Here is a 22,812-nt window from a genome sequence, read left to right as displayed (position 1 = left end):
ATGCAAAGACTGTACAGTTTTACATCTCAGGTAAAAAGGATTTCTGGACATGCAGGGTTTATAATCAATCTCCTAATTAAACTCCGGCACCTTGGATAGGGGTTTGTTGTATATATTTTAGAATGTTTCTAAACAAATGAACGACGCATGATTAATTACCATTACGGGATCAACCATTTGAAGAATTTCCATAAAATGGCCTACCCGTATTATATACATTATGTACGTTTTCTTGCTACCCTTTTTACTTCATTACATCACGCTGAATAACCGACAGTTACTCATAATTGAGTAAGGAGTATGTGTTTCATAATTCACTTGGCATTAAGTACTCTAATTCATTATGTCGTATACGTGTTTGGCGATGACAAATGATACTGATAAGTGATGTACGTTGGAGATGATTTGGTAACAAAAGACAAGATTACGGAAGATGACAACGATTTGTTATCTGTGTGTTCATTTTATCAAGGAGAGAGAGAGAGAGAGAGAGAGAGAGAGAGAGAGAGAGAGAGAGAGAAGGTTCCAAATTATTGTGCTCTGATGTGATATGTTCCAAATTATTGTGCGACAAACAGTCATACAGTAACATACTCTATCGCAGAAAAGCCTTGCTTTAATCATATTTCGTTTCGAGTTGCTATTTCGAAACTTTCATCACGAAAGGAAGTTAGTATGGTTGGCCAACTTTAGAGCGCTTGCGCTCCTCTCGCTTCATTTTGGTCAGCCTCGAAACCGAGTTACCGGTGTAATGATAAACTTGCATCACCACAGGAAAGCGCACCGACTATACAGACTTGAACCCAGTCCATGTTTATGTTTACTTCGTGGTCACACGTGTGAACGATATGCAGCCTGCAGATCGACTATTTTACTCTATCCCAAAGTCTAACCGAGAGCCTTCCGATGTGGCCGGGGACAGTGATAGTTCCATTAACTGTTCCAGACTTTTAGATACAGTCAGAAACAGTGTCATCGGGAGGAACAAAGTATTTAGCGGTCCATTTGGCCTTCGGGAAGGTAAGTTCGTGACACTAACTAGGGCTTTCAGAAGAAAGCACTGTTTGTTCTTCCTTATTTATCATAGCAAAATGGCACCACATTAATGTGATCGTCATTTTTATATGTGACTTACCACAATTATTAGTGGGTTTAACTTCTGTGACATTTTCTCAAGAGAAAATTATGGCCGGTCAAAAGAGATCACCCAGTACCTCATCATGTTTGTTGTTTGAGCTGATCATGATGATACAGATGGCGATGAGGTCGTCAGTCTGTTTGACTTGTCAGAATATTTGCCATCCCAACAATATGGAGGCTATTTTTTTTCCTGGCTGAAATTTGATATAGTATTCTTGCCAGTATCTAGAATATTGCTCACTGCATTAAATAGTAGATTAGGAATTGAACTGACTGGGATCAGATGGGGAGGGTAAGCATATCTGATCACAGAATCATCCTGCAGATGAGATCCTTACCATCATAACCTCTTTGGTTATGTGGACAAGGTGTCAGATGTCATATCGGAAACTATTCATTGAATCCCAGCACAGGACTTGTTTCAGGGTAGCAACACTGGCATGGTTAGAAGCTACTTCGGTGCTGATTTCAAGAAGCTGATTTCAGTGATTAAGGCTACCATGGTTACACTGCCAAGGAGACATCGACATTATACACTGAAATGTTTTGCATAAATCTATGGGCTTCAAAATCTTCTTTTCCTTTTCAGTGACCTATCTTGACTTCATAGCATCAGGAAGGTATGTATGAAGGGTTACAGTTCTTTAGCACTGTAGGTATTCCTGGTTACAATTGACCCACAGCAGCTAGTTTTGTCAAAATAGCTCTGTTGGTCAGGTTTGATAATGGATGAGATTAGAGTATGTAGAGATATTTGAACTCCTAGTACTTTTAGTTTTACACAGACGTAAGAAACCCTGATCCCAAAGATTAGTTTGCTGAACTTGCACCATGGTATATATATTCTGAAGACAGATTATGCTATTTTCCACATGTCTGTAATGAAATTCCAGACATATGTATTCAAAAGCCTGTTAGTTTTCACTTCCAGTGAATCATTATTAAATTCATGCATATACACTACTTATGAAAACATATATACAGTCGAACACTGTTGTGTTGAACTCTGATAAGTTGATATCTTGGTTATCTGAATATACGTGCAATTTCTTGGTCTAGGCAAAATCCTTCATAATTTATCATTATTTGAACCCTTTCAACAGGCTAATTGAGTTGTAGGTGTTGCTTGTTTATTTATCTAATTAGGATGTACTCCCAATATCAACTTAACATTCCTGATAACTGATTATAGTATCAAATCAAAACATAGTGAGAAGATTACTATGTGTGTTTGCAATCTCTGTGAGGACAAATAAATACTAGACAAGCAATCTGCTGGTTTCTTTTGTTTTCTCTCATGTTGGTATGTGATGATATGGCCAACTCAGATAAGTCAATGTTTTTCCTGGTCCCTGGTATCAAGATATTAGTAGTCGACTGTACTTTGTTAAACTCTTAATTGTTTGACATTGTTTCCAATATGTTCTGATCGTTTATATGTTATCTGTATATGGGTTGGTGACCTTCATGCGTTATAAGGGTATTTGAATTGGCTTTCATATGTGCATCCGAATCACTGTTTTTGTTTGTGTTTTGTTCCAGAGCTTTGTCTTTCATAGAGGATTACATCAGGAATGAGGTTCTTCCAGAGTATGGAAACACTCACACGACCACCAGTGTCACATCACTCCAAACTACACTCTACAGACATGAGGCAAGGTAAGGCTTGGAGGGTTTCACATTGTTGTTGCATATTTTCACCCTAGTCTGTCTCACACACCCAGTAACAGTACTTTTCCTCCTGCTCATTCTTAGTGAAATGCTGTGGCCATGAACAAAGCAAGCATAGAGATTCTACATGATCTGAATCACTTCTCACAGAGGTACCTTTTCCATTTGAATTTGTTCGTCCTAAAGTTATGTGTTTTAAGAGGTTATGGGTTAGTCATGTTTTGAAGCAGCTTTAAGGACTAGAAGGAAACTCTTGAATGAGGTACATCTGAAAAGCCAGTTAGCTGATGTAACTGGAAGTCGTGTTGTGTTGTGGCCTGTCACATTGAGACACCCTCTCCGAGGAAACTTCAGGACCAATACTGCCATTTATGGTGTACTTGTTCCCACTTGACAGCAGGTTCAGTCATACTGACAAAAAGGATCATTACTTGGGCATCTTTTTTCAAAATGTTGCAATATGCTCTCTTGATAGTTATTTTGAGGTGAAGTGTATGTATATTGTGTTTGAAATGTTGTTAATGTAGGCCTTGATTTTGCATTGATATGCCATCATGCTTTGCATGTAGCATGCTGGCCTCCTCTGAAGCTATTGAATTGATACCGTTGCTGTAACTGGAAATGTATGTTTCCTCCAATGTGGTGACCATACATTGTTCATTTATGGAGACACTTATATTGTAATGCACAGTGATATTACATGTATTATCTTTCACATTCAGGGACATCATCCGGAATGCTGTTCATGCAAGTGAACACGACTCTGTGATATTTGTTGGCAGTGGATGTACAGGGGCTGTACACAAACTCATCCATGCACTGAATCTTCAGAAGCCACCTGTGAGTTGATTTGTGATCCCCAGACTATCAGCGCGACTTTATCGGACTCAGGACATAATGTCCACAGTATCCACGGATAAACGTATGATTTTAAAGAATGTGATTTAAACATTTGGGCAGGGATGTTGGTCTAGTAATCTAATAAATTCTGTATAGGCTTCTCTTATTTTGGTTTTGACAAATAATTTGTGAAATAGATGTTCGTGATGAAGGTTAAATATGTATGCGACCAGATGAACCTCTCCTCCAGGTGGTGTTTGTCGGCCCCTACGAGCATCATTCCATCCTCCTGCCCTGGAAGGAGACAGGCGCTGAGGTAAGGCCTTACATTTAGGTAAGTTAATCGCATGTTACATCGCATTTGACCAACAGTTGCTCACTACTCAACATTGATGTGCCAGCTGGCTTTTAAGGGTCTTTTGTTCAGTTAATAAGTAAACATTTCAAGCATGACATTTTAGAGTTGCATTAAAATGGTTTAATCATTTCTTAATGTCATCATAGTGTATTTTGACAGAGGTATATCAATCCATATTGTAAGGCATGTCTTATCCAAACCCCCTTCAGCATTAGTTTATATTATAAGTTGTTCACCAAGTAGTATCTCTCTTATCTCTCTGTGTGAGGTATGTCTGTACTAATGCTGTATGTTTCCAACAGATTGTGAGAATAAAACTGACTGGATCAGGGCTGGTGGACTGCAGGCATTTGGAGAATCAGCTCAAGGTATTCCCTAGATCTAATGCAGCGAATAGTTCATAAAGCACTAGCTTTTTCTGACTTTATCTTGTTGTGAATTTACAGTACTCATTACACACATGGGATAGGCAGATAAAAACAAGAATTTATCATAGACTGAATTATCTAAGAAAATGTGTCCAGTCACTGGTGTGGATATGCTTAGTTGACAGTGTCCAAAGCAGTAAGATTATATTGAAACTATAAATTTCTTTCATGGATCTTTTCAAAATTGAGTATTTACATATGTGTGCAGCACTTGTTACTATGCTAGTACATGACCAGTTGCAGTGCATGATCTGCCCCACACTTGATTACTTACAGACTTCCATTATATACCTGGGATTTTCCCTGTCCCATGTTTGTTATTCCCCTTCCTTGATTCTTTGACAGAAGTGGAAGAGCAAAGGGAGACAACTCATCGGCTGTTTTTCAGCTGCATCCAATATTACCGGCATCTTGGCGGACGTCAACCGTATCACTATCTGCCTACACAAGCATGGAGCACTTGCTTTCTGGGACTATGCCACGGCAGCGCCGTATGTTCGTATAGACATGAACCCAGTAGTTCCAGGGTATGTAAAACACAGACTTTGGAAAGTTTTCTATTTGTTTTATAAACTCTGAGATTGTTTTAATGATGCAAATTAACTTTACTATCTAGCATCACCTTTACAGATGTATGCTTACAGTGTGACAGATCTAATTACAATGTTTATCTTCTCCCACTGTCGAATACAGTAGGCTGCCTGCATTCCATTGTCTATAATTTCTGGTGGGATCAGTGAAGCTGATTCTTGACAAAGGGCAAGTGACTTTAAAAAAGTAACTTATCCTGACTAATTTTCCAGTTGCCCTGATTTTTATGACATAATCATGATGAAGTAAGTATGAAAGAATAAATCAACATGGTTGTTCATGTTAATGTTTAGTTGACTATCTGTTGAGAAGTGATAAATAGTAAAGAAAGATAACTTTTTGGTCGTTGTTAAATATAATAGCTACATTTTGAGCGGACACGAAAAGAAATCCAAGTGTATTTGCTGTTTGAAACTGCAAGCTGAAATTGTCAAGTAGCCCATGGACAAGAATAATTATTTGATTGACCAAAGTCAAAACTGACTTGTCCCGGGCATTGGGCAATGGGATTGTTCAACCCCTGCAGGATTTTTACTTGTTTAAATGAATCTCTTGATAAAGGCACAGAGTAAAGCCAATCTGAGAAATGCAACAAATAAATGTCTACCTGGGCCTACAACAAAAGGACAGTTGGCGGTGTTGTCCATATTGGTGGAAGAACCTATATCAGACACTGGTTTGCCTTTGACAGATTTGATTATCGAGAGGTTGTATGAATATCATTGGAATATTGATGAGGGGCACATAACAAGATGCACTCACATGTGTGTGTTCTCACATGAAATAGACATATATATTCATCCCTCATCAGACAGTTTTTCTTGTTTTGTTCAAATGTTTCTGTGTATTTTCCAAGCAGGAGTGACCAGCCTTTTGTGTACAAGGATGCAGTGTTTATTTCACCCCACAAGTTTGTGGGAGGAGCTGCTACACCCGGTGAGAAGACAGACTGGCGTGTTCTTTCTTAAATTGGTTGAAACACTATCATTTGAAATTTAGTAAACTTTTTGCATATTTTTATCCAGTCTTTGCTGCAGCTAATCAGACTTGGGTTGTGTACTTTGTGGATAATATCTGGTGTTGAAAATCACCAAAACAGTCCTGATGGTGTTAGAATTCCACATAGGCAGTGTATTTCTGTAAAATATGCGAAGCAAATGACCAAATCTGTTTTAGTTTGCATGTTTACACATATACATCAAATGTTACAAAATCAATAGTGTGACACAAGAGTAAGTTTAGCTTTACACCACACTCAGCAATATTACAATTATGTGATGGTGGTCTGTAAATAATCAAGTCTGGACCAGACAATCCAGTGAGCAACATCATGAGCATCAATCTACGCAATTGAGATACAGTGACATGTCAACCAAGTCAAGCTTGACCACCCGATCCCATTAGTTGCCTTTACAACAAGCATAGTTTACTGAAGGCCAATTCTAACCCAGATCCCCACATGTAACAGTACTTTAAAATACCTTGTGATATGACTTTTTATACTAATTGAATGCAGGAATATCGTATACTTGAAATGTATTAGTGAATAGTGCAAAATAGTGGGACATTGTCTCCTATTGTATAGAGATACAGATCTTATGTGGTATGTGAAACACCGAAGGTATCACATCAGTAGATACAAATTAAAATATGGGATTATAGATATATTCAGTGCCTAGAAAACTATCATTGCCCAAAGTGATTGATAGCATATGAGCAAATACTAGTGGTGGTTCAATTCATTGAAATAATGGAAGATGGTCGCACTGACTCAAAGACCAATTATTCAGTCATGTTTTCTCATAATCGAAACACAAACAATTTTGGAACACTTGTTTCATTAATATTTTTCACAAGGTTGGTTTTGTCTGTTACATTTCATACAGCACAACAATCTTGTTTCTTGTCATGACTGAAGTTATCTGAAAGTCTCCAGGAAATTTAGTTTCATAACATGTTGATCATGCTTTGAAAGCAAAGTTTCTCTGAAATTTTTAAATGCATTTTGTGCAATATGACAAAAAAAAAATTAAAAGAACTGTGTTTTCTTCTGTATTTTTTGTGGATCAACAAACGTAACTAGGAGAATTTAATAAGTGGTGCTCAAAAATCTCTTTCGATCACTGATTGTCTGTCATGAAGATGGTTGTGAGATTTTCACCAATTCCCACCACTAGCAATTATTACACAATGGCTGAAAGAATTCACTGGAGTCCTGTAGTGTGTTTGTGCAGGAGTGCTGGTTGCAAAGAAGAGCCTGTTCCGGAATGTGGTGCCGGAAGGTGGGGGAGGGGGCTCCATCTTCTATGTAAGTATATACAGACATGGTTAGTGAAAACACTGAGAAATACATTTCTGTCTGTTTAGAAAATCATTATTTCAAGTAAGTGCTTGGTATGAGAGACCTGTATTCCTCAAACTACTTGCTCACTGTCTAACAATTGGGATGTACAGTAACAGAAAAAGAAAAAGATATTTACCATTTGTGGAGAAGATAATATGTGTGAACTAGCACTATCTGAGTGCCATGTGTTGGGATGCAGGTCAGGAGAGACAGTCATCGCTATCTGCAGGAACCAGAGATGAGGGAGGAGGGAGGTACACCCCCCATTGTAGAGTCCATCAGAGCTGGCCTCGTGTTCCAGCTGAAGGAGGCAATCACCCCTGAGGTCATTATGCAGCGGGAACAGGAGCTGTGCAGGTGGGTAGAGGGACAGGGGGAGGGGGAGACAAGGGAGGGGGTCACACGTAAGGTCATCATGCAGCAGGAACAGGAACTGTATAGGTTGGTGGAGGGACTAGGGGAGGGGGAGACGAGGGAGGGGGTCACACCTGAGGTCATCATGCAGCAGGAACAGGAACTGTATAGGTTGGTGGAGGGACTAGGGGAGGGGAGACGAGGGAGGGGGTCACACCTGAGGTCATCATATTGTAGGAGCAGAAGTTGCACAGTTGTACACCTGACAGTGTATTATTTTGTTCACTCTTGCACTGATGGTATGCTGTGTTGCCCTGAGGTTTTGGTCATTCAATAACCTGCTGCTTTGTGCTTCCATGACCTGACTATTCACAGGGTTTTATTGACTGTAGTTTACAACATCACTGACCAGCTGACATTCACATGTCTTTTCAAGGTTGTTCATCTGTTTCCATATTCTAGACAAGCTGTGGAATCCCTCTCAACACATGACAACCTTGTCATCCTTGGTAACCACAATGTCCCTCGACTCCCAATCTTCTCCTTCCTCGTCTATAACCCCACCACTGGCAGATTCCTCCATCACAACTTCGTGAGCACCATCCTCAACGATGTATTCGGCATCCAGGCCCGTGGAGGATGTGCCTGTGCAGGGCCTTATGCTATGGTAAGTACAGACTGTATCATATGACACGGATACTTGGGTATAGTGATTTAGTTTGGCCTGTTTGTTGTCTAACTCATGGGTTAGTTAGTGTTGGTTAGCTGCTGTTAAAGATAGAACTTAGGAATCTGATTCTAAATGGCCTATAGCATATCTGCTGTGAAACTAGATTGATACGCTGCCTGCTACTGATTCTGTCAACTGTTTACTAGGATCTGCTTGGTCTGGAAGAAGGGTCAGCTGAGACAATAGAGAAACTTCTGGTGGAAGACAGGTAACAACTTTATTAAATGTAACAGCATACAGGGTTACATGCATACATGATAATAAGTTAGCATCTGTAACTGCCCAGTGGGGCAGTTGGGATCCCAACTATCTTGTCACTACAGTCATGCCCTGCTTATCCGAAATTGTCAGGATAAGCAAATTTTCGGATATCTGAACCATGGGCCATATGTACAAAGAAACATACAAGAAACGAACATAGTACGCATCAGACATAATCTTTATTGATTACACATAAACAAATATCAGTGCATACATAAAATGTTTCATACCTGTTCATACAGGTATGTTCGCTTGAAGAAATCAGTCATAGCTTTTTGCCATGGCTGTGTAGAAGAGCAAAAGTACTTTCACCAGTCAGTTTGTCACTGTCGACATTCACAAAATCATCGGCAGTAACGGTCACAGTTGCATCTTGTGCGTAGGATCGTAGTGCATCGCGAAGTTCTGACAAGGCCATGTCTTCTTGTGGGTCCTCATTTGATTAGATAATATCCACATGACGAGATCAGTTAGCAATTGTCTTTTAGCTCACAGCTGTCCAGGCTTGCTTGATAATCCGGATTAATTAATTATAGTGACCCACAAGTTGACATGCCTCAAAATTAACTCAGTGTCACTTTGCTACTCAGAGGTAGTTAATCTTCTCACGACTTCTTTCATGTTACGACACACGAGGCCCTTGGTAATCGCGTGTGTAAACATACATACATGCAAGACAAAAAATGCACATAATTTAGTGTTTTGTGTGTGAAAATGACCGTATGTTTACGGAAACCAGATTTCCGGATAGGTGAATAATTTTACAATGTTGTGAATTAGTTTTAAGGAATTTTTGTTTGGAAGGCGAGTTTTCCGGATATCTGAGGTTCGGATAAATGGGGCATGACTGCATTACTACTCATCAGAATCTGCAGTTTGGTTTGGGCCATCAACTGACCACAGGGAACTTCCCGTCTTCAAAAAAGAATACCCATAATCATCATATTTGAATAGATGGACAAATGTATGTACCAGTCACTACAACACAGTTGTGGACTTTTGAAGCTGAAAGTATGTCTGGAATAGGTGTTTGCCTCTGCAGCTTCGAACATAAGCCCCATTAGTGGTTCAGTGGTATTAAGATGTAAACTTTATCTTTTCACCAGTCGACTTGACAGAACACATCTGAGGAGGTACCGGGAGTACTCACACAGAGAGATACTGAGGTACGTCTACACCATTAACACTATTTGTATCACATCTTCAAGTGTTATTTATTGTTTGATGTGTGTGAATTTCATTGGTACACCTTCTTAGAACTCCCAGGAACTAACTTAAATATGAAATCCTCACCCAAGTGCCTTTTGACATCAGATATTTCAATATCAGTCCACTATTGTTTGAATTTTTCTGAGTATTATTCATTTTACTGAAGTGTTGGTATACTTGGTAACCCTTCACATCAAATGAAAGATGTGTCTGAAAGAAATCCACACCAATGCATTTGGAACATCATTAAATTTTGATCCATATATAAATACAATGATAAAATATAGTGCATTTTAGTCACCTCTCTAAGACAGAAATGACAACTGGTTGCCCCATAGTCGTTAATTGAGAAAACCTCCAACAAATTGGACTCCATGCAACAGAAATAACAGCTGACAAATTGTTTGTTTCACTGACATATTTGAATGCATTTTACAGCAACTGCATACATGCATGATGCTTGTAGCACTTGACATGGTGTTGGAGAGCAACACCGGTTCTTTATTAACACCAACTCCAAACTCTCCAACACCACTGTCTTTGCAAGTCAGATATTTAATTCTTGATGCTAATCACTGGATTATTATGTCCAGGTTCACTTATTTACAAATGGCTTACATTTAGCTGTGCTGCATTTAGCAACAAGAAAAACAAAAGGACCCATTGCTCCTGGATGTATCTAGTGACATTTGAAATTTGAATGTTTGTAATTAATTGTTTCCAGTATTACAATAAGTTGTGCTGAAGTGTTGTTTGAATGCTGCTTTTAACTGTCGACTTTTAATGTCTGCACAGACCTGGCTTCACACGTCTCAACCTGCCTTACTTCATGGATGATGCATGCTTGGAGTTTGTGTTAGAGGCCGTCAAGATGGTGGCTGATCATGCCTGGAAACTGCTGCCTCAGGTAAGTCTAGTCACGAAGATGGGCAGATGATGAACTGAGATTTCTTAAAGAGGAATTTTAGAAGTTGTAGAGATGAAGGAAAACCAACTTCTATGGATAGTCAAATTCTTTATTGCAGTGTTTCGGTGTAGATACTAACATCATTATGAAGCTGGTCTCTCCATAGAACTTGACTTTCCTTAATGAGTGTAGGAGGTCATGGATGAGAGGGTGGTACATACAATGAAACTTGATGAAAACAAAGTAATTAAGATAAGACTAGACAGATGAAGAGAAAGATTGACAAATGTTGAAAGGTACAGGATCAGTGTTCAGTTCTGTTATGTGAGCACTGAAGACAAACAAATGACAAAGGGGACATTTTATCTGGCATTCTGACACAGCATTATTGTGTGTGTATAACACCCTGGTTTTCTTTCAGTGGATTCTGTTGAGAGTCAGTTTGTTGAGATGCTTTGTTCAAAGTTATTAAGTTATTGCAACAGTGGAAAAGTTTATCTCACACAACCAGTGTCTATGTGAAGGACAGAATTACGTTAGTAGTGAATCAAAGATCACGCTATTTAACTTGGAAATTAGTGGCCAAATGCCCCTATTCAGCTTTCTTTGTTGCCTTCTCTAACATGAATCTTTGATATGTTATCTGTCTGAAATGCCATTCCATCCAGCTCCTGTGTTCCAGAGTGTTGATGTTGATGTGGTTAGGGTGTGTTTCAGTATATCTTCAACCCGGAGACCGGAGAGTGGAGACAGAAGAACTTCCAGGTGTTCCGAGACCGTAAATGGTTGGGACACATCTCCTACCAGACTGGGGAGATGAAGTACAAGGTGCCACCGCCAATTGTGAAGGGACCACTGCCATCAGGATACAAGGTACTAGGTGCAAGTTTATAGTGAAAAGAACTTAAGTATATGGTGCTGCATTCCCTTTGCCAACAGGATATGAGATGATTACTTCTTGTGGAGGTGAATAACATGGAAAAATAAAATATGAAGCACATGTATTTCACCATTTCAGGACTGTCTTGAAAAGGCCAGTGATGTTTTCAAGCAAGCAGAAAAGGTATGTATGATTTCAATGAAAGAAATATGTAGTGAACATTGACGATACACTTTCCGTCATAAATCAGACAAGCTGAGAACATTCTTAGCCTCTGGGCCAAGAAATGGTAATAATTGAAAATTATAGTATTTTAAAACAAGCAGTTATACAAAAAAACTTACTCCTTTGTTTCATGTTGCGACAGATTATATGGAAAATATGAATAAGGGCCAGCACAGAAGAAAGCATATTATGTTGTTAAATTAGTAACATTTGCTTTTGGTATAAGGTTGAATTCTTCATGAGTGCTTGTTGATGCCATTTCACAGCCTAGAGTACAGCTGCCTGACCAGACGTTGCTGTTTGATGACCAGTCGCGTCCATACAGGTGGTTCATGCTACCTAGTGAAGCTCTGGACTGTCTCCGTGGCAACACTGTCAGCAAGGTCTCTCCTTCTGACCTGCCCTTCGTACCTCCACCACTGAAAAGCAGATGTGGATTGACCAATGGCAGAGAGGAATTTTATGATGATGTTGATGATGAAAATACTTTAGAATATGAAGGTCAAAACAATATTGATTGTGAGATAACACCTGAATTTTCTGAAGGGATGGTTGAATGTTTAGAGAAGGGATTTGAAGATTCTCAGGTAAATGAGAACCAGTTCAAGGATAATGAACCTGATTCATCAGCAGAGAGCAATTCTGCTCCAAATTCTGACTCTGTAGCAACAGGAATCCTCAGAGAAGGATCTGCTGCTGAAGGTGACAAGGAACTGATGTCTGTGATAGTTCCAAGTACACATGATGATGGCTTCCATCCAGCCTTGAGTTCCAGAAAGTCAGGAGAGACTGATACAGAAAATAATGGAGTTCAAAATAAACAATTGAATCACCCTGTCCTGTCACCATGTGTGAAGTCAGATACCAGCCAGCAAGAAGACAAAGATGTCACCGGTAACGATGCTAAAGGAAGTGGTCAACACCAGGGGTCAGTGGAAGGTTCAGTTTGTCCCTTGATCTGCCCTCGTCCACAGAAGACAGCCCTAGTTGTGGATGTGGAAGGGGTAGAACCACCAAAGTGTAAATGGTTCTCTCCTCCTAAAACAATATTCAAAGCAACAGTGAAGGTAAGCTGTCCATGTGCTTGTTTGTTTGTTAATGTCTCCCTCAGCACTAAGTCAGATATACTGAGGGAACAAAATAGGGATCACATGATAGCACAAGTGTTCCCTTATTTCTTTCCAGGTGTCTTCTCAAGCTATGCGATACATCGCTTGTGAAGAAACCTTGAAAAAAAATATCCTTTCGTATGATCCCTGATTTTTTTCCCTCAGTATATATTATGACATTCTGTAGAATATTCAGTCTGGACCAGATGATCCATTAAATGCCGATGACACACTATATACCAGGTCTTGGTCAAACCACCAGATCCATTTGACTCAATGACAAACATGGGTCTAACAATCCCAGAATCCCCATGGGATGGATAATGCTGATATTCTGAATCCTAATACTAGGAGATATATTATTGTGTTGGTGTTTTTGTGAATATGTTTTTACTTTGATTCCTTTCTCTGTAGGCCGTTGAAGAACACAGCATGATCCGTGACGGTGACCGTCTGCTTGTGTGTCTGTCTGGAGGCAAGGATTCCCTGTCACTGCTGCACACCATCAGACAGTACCAGTTCTACTGCAAGGGCCAGGTACATTGATGAAAGAGAAACAGATTACCATCTGGCTTTTGTTGTTTGCTCTCTTCTAGCATTTAAAACTTTCGTCATTTCATACAAAGCATTCAAGAATGGTATGAAGCAGAGAGGCATGGCACTGACGCTTTTGGTAAGGAAACAGATACGCTTACAATTTTGAGCTGCCTAATATCGTAGGCATATGTCGTTGGCATTTTGGAACAGGGTATGTGAGAAATATTTATTATATCCCTTGAGGTATGTAAATTGAAATAGCTCTCTAGAGAAAGGAAATCAAACGCAGCTTGACCACTGTCTTCATGGCCACCAACACTGAGTCATTAGCTGCCTATAATTAGTTAGACAAAGGCCGGTTGGCCACTGAAGCATGACATTGTGGATGAGGTGCAGGATACTGCAGGCTGACATCTGGACAAATACGTCACATCACGTCACGTGACCCTAGGGTTAAATTAAGAATGCTTTGTGTGAGGCTGGACTGGACCCCTCGGACAGCGGCTAGGCAGGTTGGCTGACAATAGCCTCCCTGAATGCGCCGAGCCCTCGTTACAGCATCATGTAGTTGTAAACAGATTATATCATGAATAAAGTGTTGTGGACCCACTGATGGACTTCTGTATTTGAAGAGACAGTTATCCCATTACCAGCCCGGGATACATGGTGGAGTCCAAGATCTCGGAACCTCTCAGCAACAAAGGTCTTCAGCGGAGATCCCAAGAACACCCGGCGATATACATCCATCCTGGGTCCACATCACAAGAGCAGTCAACCAACTACATGTGCCAACGGCCGATTACACAAGAGCAGCTAGTCACCAGGCCAACATCTGCGTAAAAATTTGGACACTTGGCAGTTTAAAGGACCTGATCACAGTGCTATTGTGTTTTCATGGAGCACCGAAGCAAAGACACGATCTGGTTCATCCATGATCTACTGCACACAGAGCGTACGTCCCCATCCTGTGTCTGAGGGAAAGCCCAGAAACAAAAGGACGAAGAGATTCAGCTGGCTCCCATTGTGTCATTGACTTTGTGACTTTTAGTGTTCCGTGTTTTAGTGACTGTTTTGTGTTTATATTTTAACTTTCCACTGGGTGAGTGTTGATACTGTTGAGCACATTCTTTTCAATCCGATATGCCTCTCTTTTCTTCAAAATCTGATGATGGATCCTCCAGTAAATCATATTTTCATTGGAGGATCCGACGAAAATCTAAAGGCAATGAAATGGCTCCTGAGCAGACAACCACCCGCTTAGATTCTCCAGCTACCTCTGAACAACCTGATCACAACTGTCGCATATATAATCCACATTGCAGTGGCAGTTGCTGTTCTCCCCCTCCAAGCTCCTCCCGACCCGCTGACCACCACGTCGCTTTCCCTCCACCACGTATCAGCTTCACAACCCTTCCCATGCCATTATTTGATGGACATGATTCCCGATCGGCACCTTCCTGGCTTAGTCGATTCCAGAAATTCGTTGCTATTCAAAATTATGCTGATGAAGACATTGTTAACCTTTTCCCCCTATATTTATCACAATCAGCTTCAATTTGGTATGAGGGGCTTCCTAATAAAGATAATATGACATGGCCTGTACTTAGACAATGTTTTTTAAAATGGTATGGCCCAACATCCATTCAAATCATCATTCGCAAAAATGCCCTGATTGACAGAAAACAAAGAGAATGTGAGGACTTTCGTTCTTTTCTTCAATCTGTGCGGTATGAGGCATCCCTTTTGAATTGTAATAATGATCAATTTATAAAAGACCTCATTTTCAGAAACGCCCACCCCCACATTGTCAAATTTATTGTCACCAGGCGCCATGACACCTTGTCGGACATGACTGAAAGTGCTCAGGTAGCAGAGGACATGTACAAACTTGAAGGTCCTGAGGGATTCATGTCTGGCATTTCACCAATGAAATGCAGGAATAGAATGCAGGAGGAACGGCACAATCCAGCAAAATATTTACACCCTTCCACGAACAATGCTTTCCCACACCCCTATCGTTCATATGACCTTCCCCCAGCGTTTCCCACCTCACGACCTCCCATCCCGCCTCCAATGTGTTATACCCACACACACCCATACAAGTGTGTGCACTGTGGATTATACCATCTGAGTCCCCAAGAGTGTCGAATCAATCCCCCCAATCCCTTTAATTGTTGTCCTGCACCACTTAGTGTCTTCTTTATCAATACGTTTAATTTCATGTCCCTTTTCTGTGTCCTCTCAGTTGTAGCATACACCTACATGTGTATATACCGTTACATTAGTACCCTGTACCCCTGCCCGTTACTTGTCAGTATGTACTAGCTTTCATATGCATTGATGTGATTGTCATTTTACTGATGTTTGAAGTTTGAATGAGTACTAAAGAGTGGCTTATAAAGTCTTTTGTGGTGATCAATATGTTAATGCTATACTCTTGAATTTGAATAATTATGATATTATTGATATGTGCAACTGTAATTCTCATGGCCATAATATTTTGAATCAGATGGTGTGTATATGTTAAGTGAATTGTGTGATGTCAAGAGACAGATAAGATACCAGAAGGGAGTTATAAGAGAGGCGTAGAAAAAGCGTTCGAGTGAAAGAGGGACAGTGAGAGAACAAATAGAGGAGATACAATAAGAGAGAGAGAGCAAGACAGAGAGGGAGAATTAGGAGGTGTCAGTTGGTTCCAAGACAAGAGAGAGAGAGAGAGAGCGCGCATTTCAGAGAGAGAGGGAGAGAGAGAAAGAGAGAGAGAGAGACCGTCATGTGATTTAGGATGATAGAAAATGACGATCCATTTCATGTCAATATAATACTTCTTTCTACTGTCCATACTTGTCATCGTTCAGCTTTCTCAGTCCAAGGTGTCCATCTGTAGTTGTAACCTGTACTTCACATGCTTAGATTTATTGTGTTATTTGTACTGTCTATATGTTCATTTAGAAAATGGGTTCCACGACATATATTCTAATTTGTCTAAAGAAAATTGTCTTAAAATATTTAGTGTCATTCTAATATAAATTTTTGCTAATGCTATCACCAAATCCCAGTGAGATTCAGCATTTCAACTATGTAAATGTATATCAGTGTTTGACACAAAGTATCATATATATTACAGAGCTTATCCAAATACTGAAGACTGTAATTCATGTCATCACTAAAATAATGAATGAAATTTTGTCACATCTGTTTCCAAATTGTATCCCCTGTATAATTATTTGCCAGAGCCAACTATCGGCGGTCCCCGACTGATTGTCACATGTTATGAGTATCCCTATCATTTAGATAATATAATGGGTAAAATGCATTAGGGATACGGATACTTTAAGATTGATAATTTATCAGTGTGTCCATGAATGAATGGATCAGTATTCATAATTTCAAAGTTAACAAATATCCTATCTATTTTTGTCCAATACTTAAGTTGAATTTTTTTTATCGCTACCTCATTCACAATGTGCATAAGGACGTGGGTCACGTCCTTCTTTACAGAAAGGGCGTATATCGTAGGCATATGTCGTTGGCATTTTGGAACAGGGTATGTGAGAAATATTTATTATATCCCTTGAGGTATGTAAATTGAAATAGCTCTCTATAGAAAGGAAATCAAACGCAGCTTGACCACTGTCTTCATGGCCACCAACACTGAGTCATTAGCTGCCTATAATTAGTTAGACAAAGGCCGGTTGGCCACTGAAGCATGACATTGTGGATGAGGTGCAGGATACTGCAGGCTGACATCTGGACAAATACGTCACATCACGTCACGTGACCCTAGGGTTAAATTAAGAATGCTTTGTGTGAGGCTGGACTGGACCCCTCGGACAGCGGCTAGGCAGGTTGGCTGACAATAGCCTCCCTGAATGCGCCGAGCCCTCGTTACAGCATCATGTAGTTGTAAACAGATTATATCATGAATAAAGTGTTGTGGACCCACTGATGGACTTCTGTACTTGAAGAGACAGTTATCCCATACCAGTCCGGGATACTAAGGAATGCAATGCCATGTCAGATTATTAAGAACCTGAAGTAAGATAAATACCTCTCTCAATTCCAGGGGATCCGCTTTGACTTTGGTGCTGTGACTGTTGATCCCCAAACCCCAGTGTATGATCCAAGTCCATTGAAACAATACCTCAAGGTGCTGGGGGTGCCATACTTCTATGAGTCACAGTGTGAGTTAGTTAGACTTCTTATCAAACTAGCAGAGAACACTTATCCACCATCATGTGTGAGCTACTTGTCAGATATTTACTGAGAATTATGATACATTTGTCTAAATCTTGGTGAAAAAAATATGATTGTACAATCTTTCATGTTGGACTTGTATGTTTTTGAAGTAAACCTGTTCAGCACTAACTCAGCAGAACTCTCTATAAGCATTCATGAAAGGAAAGTTTAATGGTTATAAGATTTAAGCAATAAAACAAATGACACATAGTTTTTGGAAGTTTAAAGAACAGTCAGTCACTCTTTTATCCAAGTCTTCTAACTTCTGCCAGTGGCATAATATTTATGACATTTGAGTTCCAGTACTCTTGCACCTGATAAACTGTTTCCAGGAATTAAATGGGATAAGCCGCACATGAAGATGTTGTGATACTACCATTACAGAAGAATATCCAATGTGCCCATATATTCCAGGTATCCTGGAGACAGCTGAGAATCTTCCTGATGGCTGTGCATCCATCTGCAGTTTCTGCAGCCGCATGAAGCGTGGACGCATCTACGCAGCTGCTCGACGGGAAGGATATAACGTGTTGGCTCTTGGACAACATCTGGATGACCTGGCAGAGAGGTATGATTGTATGATGGAAGCACCATGTATTGTGACCAGTATAATGCAGTACATTGATGCACTTATTGTTTGAATGTCTTTGCTGTTCTTATTGTCAATTGTGTGTCATCGTGACCAACAGGATTGATCACTGCTTTCAAAAAAAAAGAAAAGGACATTCGCTCAGTCACTTGTACGTTTGTTCATGCTGTAGTGTTTGTCCAGTAGTTCACTGAAGGGGTAGGCAGATGATGATGATGATGATGATGATGATGATGATGATGATGATGATGATTCCCTTTTGATTGTTCCAGTTTCCTGATGTCTTTCTTTCACAATGGTGTGATCAGAACAATGAAAGCGCACTACACAGTCCAGTAAGCAAGCAGCTTATTATACATGTAGATGTACATAAACTGAGGGATTTTATAGCCTTTGATTGGCTAAGCTGGCAAATGTTTTTGTGTTCCACAAACCAAAATGTAATGATGACAAACTAACTTATATTTTAGACTTATTGGCTGATAATGAAAGGAGCAAGTTTGGGTGGCTCTTGAGGTTATTTTGGACACTGTTATTTATAAGATATTGTGGATGTAGTTATTAAAATATATTGTAGACATAGTTATTTATAGTATACTGTGGACATACATATTTATGAGAACTGACTTTGATATGTTTTTGTGTTTCATGAGGTATAAACTAGTATGCATGTATTTAAACTGTCTGAAAATCAGTTTGGTGTGTATACCCAGCACCTCTATAAATTCCAAAACATATTATCCGTTTTCAAATGTCTATCTTACTGCCATTACCAATTTAAGTACCATATTGGTTACTTACTTAATAGTTAGATCCAGCTTGTGTTTATGCTGTGTTCTTCTTACAGAGAAGGTGATTTGAGGGTGATCAGGCCATTTGTGTTTGTACGGGAGAAGGAGCTACGCAACTTTGCTGAAAAGGTAGGAAACAGTGGGAATCCTTTGGCTGCTTGCACAATAAATGACGGAGAAACTTTAACCCCAAAAGCTTCAAAAATTGTATGAGCTGCGTGGGTATTTAAAATATGTTTTTTGTAAAACTGCATTCAGAGTGAGTGAGTGGGGCGTTATGTTAGTAAATTCCACCTTATTTGTTGGTCAAAACAAAATATTTGTTAGTAATCTATAATGTTCAAGAACCCTTAGTTTCCATAACTGTTTAGCAAGTATCCTTCTATTAGATAACTGAGGAGACATTTAAAGTGAAATTGTTTGAATGACACGTACATGAAAGAAGGCACAATAATGTCAACATAAATTGATTGAATCATGCACAAGGTACATGTGACAGATGACTAAATGGTTGTGGCAAACTGATGAGGCATTTTAGTAATGAAATATAGAGACTGCAGTTCCAGGTACTATTAATGCTGAACATTGGAAAATATATGGCTTTAAGCGCTTTTCCCCCAAACCTGTTAACATCTGGCATTGGATTGGCCTTCATTAAAGGTCACATGCAACCAAAAAATCAAACATAATTAAAACACATTTATCACTTATTCATGACATATAATATACATTGCTGCTTTTAAAAAAACAAATAAACACAATTATAAGCGTGCAATCGCGGTTCAATATTTTGTACTTGGGCTTACTTCCCCCGAAACGAAGCCCGAAGGGAGACTAAACCCCGAAGGGAGACCGAACCCAGTCATAGCGGGTGGATATGCATTCAAGTGTAACGACGGCTTCTGATTGGCTGGTTCATTTGCTGATATGCTGAGGGTTCATTGTTTGTACAGAAAGATGATCTGTTTGATGGGCATTTTAGAAGTATAGCCAGTCACTGGAAAGTAAGATTCTTTATGGATAACAACTTCTTTTTGTGTACTTGATGCGTCATTTCAGTATGGATTCATATACTATTGTCAAACAAAATCATATACACGAAAAGAAGTCGTTAACCATGAAAAATGTATATAGAGATGTTGGGTTTGGAAAATACATGTTCTCTGAATTTGCGCTCGATCCAATAAAAAATCATGTCAGTAGAGATGGTAAACTACTGCGTGGCTGGAATCTGTCATTCGTCCAAGTACAAAGCAGGACTTGAAACTGACAAGAGTTTGCACCAGTTTCCGTCAGATCCAGTCATCCGAAAAAAATGAATGTAGTTTGTTTGCAACCCACAGACACAAAAACGTCATGTGTATCACACGTGCCTAATTACATAATGTGGGACTTGGTTGCACGAGTCATAAATCAACTTATTTTCTTTATGTCGTATAGTGTTAAGTTCAAATTGCACGTGGTCAATGATTGAAGCTGTGTTTTGCATGTTGTCTTTAGCAGACAGGCAGACCGACATATAGGTGTCAATAAACCAGACATTGAGCTTTCTCTGTGACAGAGACTGCTTACCACAATCAACAAGTTGTTTTACGTAACGAGTAAATTAGTTAGTTGTTTGTGTACACAACCAACTGCTCACGACCTCAGACGCTGGGCATGCATACTGTTTCATGCTCCGTGAACTTATTCACTGCGCATGCGTTATGAAACCAGTTTTCCCCCCAGCGCTGGGGGGAATTTAGTGAAACGTTTGAACTCCGATTTCGCGGGCTTTTTTTTCATCACGTTTTTTTTTTACTTTATAGGTTGAATTGGCATTTTTTATGATTTGTTTCGGTAAGTGCATACCGAAAATTACCAGAATCTGCAAAGTTGTGTTTTACGTTGCATGTGACCTTTAACCCATGCTTGTTGTAAGAGACGACTTGCTGGTTTAGTTGACACATATCATCGGTTCCCAGTTAGGCAGATTGATGTTCATGCTGCTGATCACTGGATTGTCAGGTTCACTCAATCTTATTTAGACTGCCACCATATAGCTGGAATAGGGCGGAGTGTGGCATAAAAATAAACACACTCAATCTGTTTCTCAAAATCTTCACAGAAGTGGATCATTGTAATTTGTGAACATATTTACTGTGAAGGATGTTTATTTCTATTCCAGAACAAGCTACCTGTGATAGCAGAGAACTGTCCTGCATGTTTTGAGGCACCTAAGGTATGCATTTACTGGGAACATATTTTTAGTGTAATCTTTAACATGATGTATTTGTGTCAGTCCAAGCCCTAAAGATGATCCGTGGGGGAAGAGTAACTACAAGGACATATCTTGCTAGAATTAACAAGGAAATGATGAGATATTTAGGAAGATATCAAGAATTCCAGAAAAGTGATGGCTTGGAGCTGTTCAAGACTGATTGTGAAGAGGGTGTTGTTGAGACATCCTTCAGAATGTTATGTATAGGTCATGTAAATCAAAACAGAGTAACGGTATGGTCATGTGGTTTTCTTGTATACTGTACATCAAGAAATAAATGCAGAAAATGAAAACATTCTGGCATTAATAAAGTGACTCATATTTTCTCCTAAATGTGAAAAATATTTTGGATGACGCCCCTCTTATCCACCTGCTAAATATTTAATGGTCAGTCCATGAAATGGACACAGATCTTCCAGGGTTCTAAAAGAGTTTCTGGTGGTTCATAGCGAATGCCTAGTCTGTTATAGGTGCATATTATATGTTTTTGTGTTTCAGGAGCGTCATCGGACGAAGCAACTGCTAGCCTCTCAGGAGCTGTTGTTCCCCCACCTGTACAACAGCATCATGGCCGCCATGAAGCCTGTGATGGCCATCAACAGGACTGGCCACAGTTTTACCCAGGCTGTAGCTGCCAACGGACAGGACGAAGATGAGGACATTGATGCAGTGTGATGTCATGAGAAACAAGAGAAACAATACAGAATTGATTAATTTGAGTCACATTTTGAAACTTTTGAACTAAATGAATGGTGGAGCAGTATTAGATTCTGGATTTGATATGATATGAAGATAAACTTTTGGAGATTTCTGGTGGAATAGTTCCCCAGTCCTTGGTACTTGGTACTTGAGCATTGGTTCTTGGTATCTCAGGTCAAAGTCTTCATGAGGTACATGGCACCGTGACATAACAATATCATTGTGACTGCAATGATGTAGACAATACACTAACAGACAGACAATGCTCTTTCATTTGCAATCTTGTACTCATTTGCAGACGATCATGTGCATCCATTTCTCACATTTTGAAAGTAAATGTAAATTCATTTCAGATTGAAAATAATGATTTTACAAAGCGAAAGATGTTTTAAATGCATCATCATCATGTGTCTCATGAAATATGGAGTCAGATAATTAAAAGTCTGTTGAACATGGTGATGCCACAATTCTAGATTCCTGCAAGTCCTCAGTTCAGGTGGAATATATTATTTATTGACTGTATACTGATTGTGTATCACTGTATTCTGCATTAAAGTATCCATGGAATGATTCAAGGTTATTGTTTTTATGATTTATCTGGTATGAGTCATTGGCATCCTTGACTATGTGCTGATGTCATCTCACTTAGA

The 22,812-nt window shown here is 39.5% G+C and overlaps 1 protein-coding gene across 1 annotated transcript; it reads left to right on the top strand.

Moving 5' to 3' along the window:
• The first annotated feature begins 701 nt into the window (after positions 1-701).
• LOC137274098 (uncharacterized) lies at positions 702-22,737 on the top strand. Its single transcript, XM_067807096.1, has 24 exons — positions 702-1,020; positions 1,730-1,760; positions 2,683-2,799; positions 3,534-3,651; positions 3,902-3,967; positions 4,312-4,377; positions 4,783-4,964; positions 5,888-5,964; positions 7,263-7,336; positions 7,572-7,729; positions 8,189-8,393; positions 8,603-8,664; positions 9,824-9,883; positions 10,722-10,833; positions 11,551-11,706; positions 11,852-11,896; positions 12,205-13,005; positions 13,462-13,584; positions 17,651-17,768; positions 18,238-18,391; positions 18,685-18,747; positions 19,260-19,332; positions 21,371-21,424; positions 21,962-22,737. Exons 1-24 carry the CDS (start codon positions 849-851, stop codon positions 22,136-22,138), a joined length of 3,264 nt encoding a protein of 1,087 aa, XP_067663197.1. The 5' UTR covers positions 702-848; the 3' UTR covers positions 22,139-22,737.
• The last annotated feature ends 75 nt before the right edge of the window (positions 22,738-22,812 follow it).

This window comes from Haliotis asinina, chromosome 2 (assembly GCF_037392515.1).
Source record: "Haliotis asinina isolate JCU_RB_2024 chromosome 2, JCU_Hal_asi_v2, whole genome shotgun sequence".
Lineage (NCBI taxonomy): Eukaryota > Metazoa > Mollusca > Gastropoda > Lepetellida > Haliotidae > Haliotis > Haliotis asinina.
The sequence above is the reverse complement of the archived record's forward strand: the minus strand, read 5'-3'. Positions and strand labels throughout refer to the sequence as shown.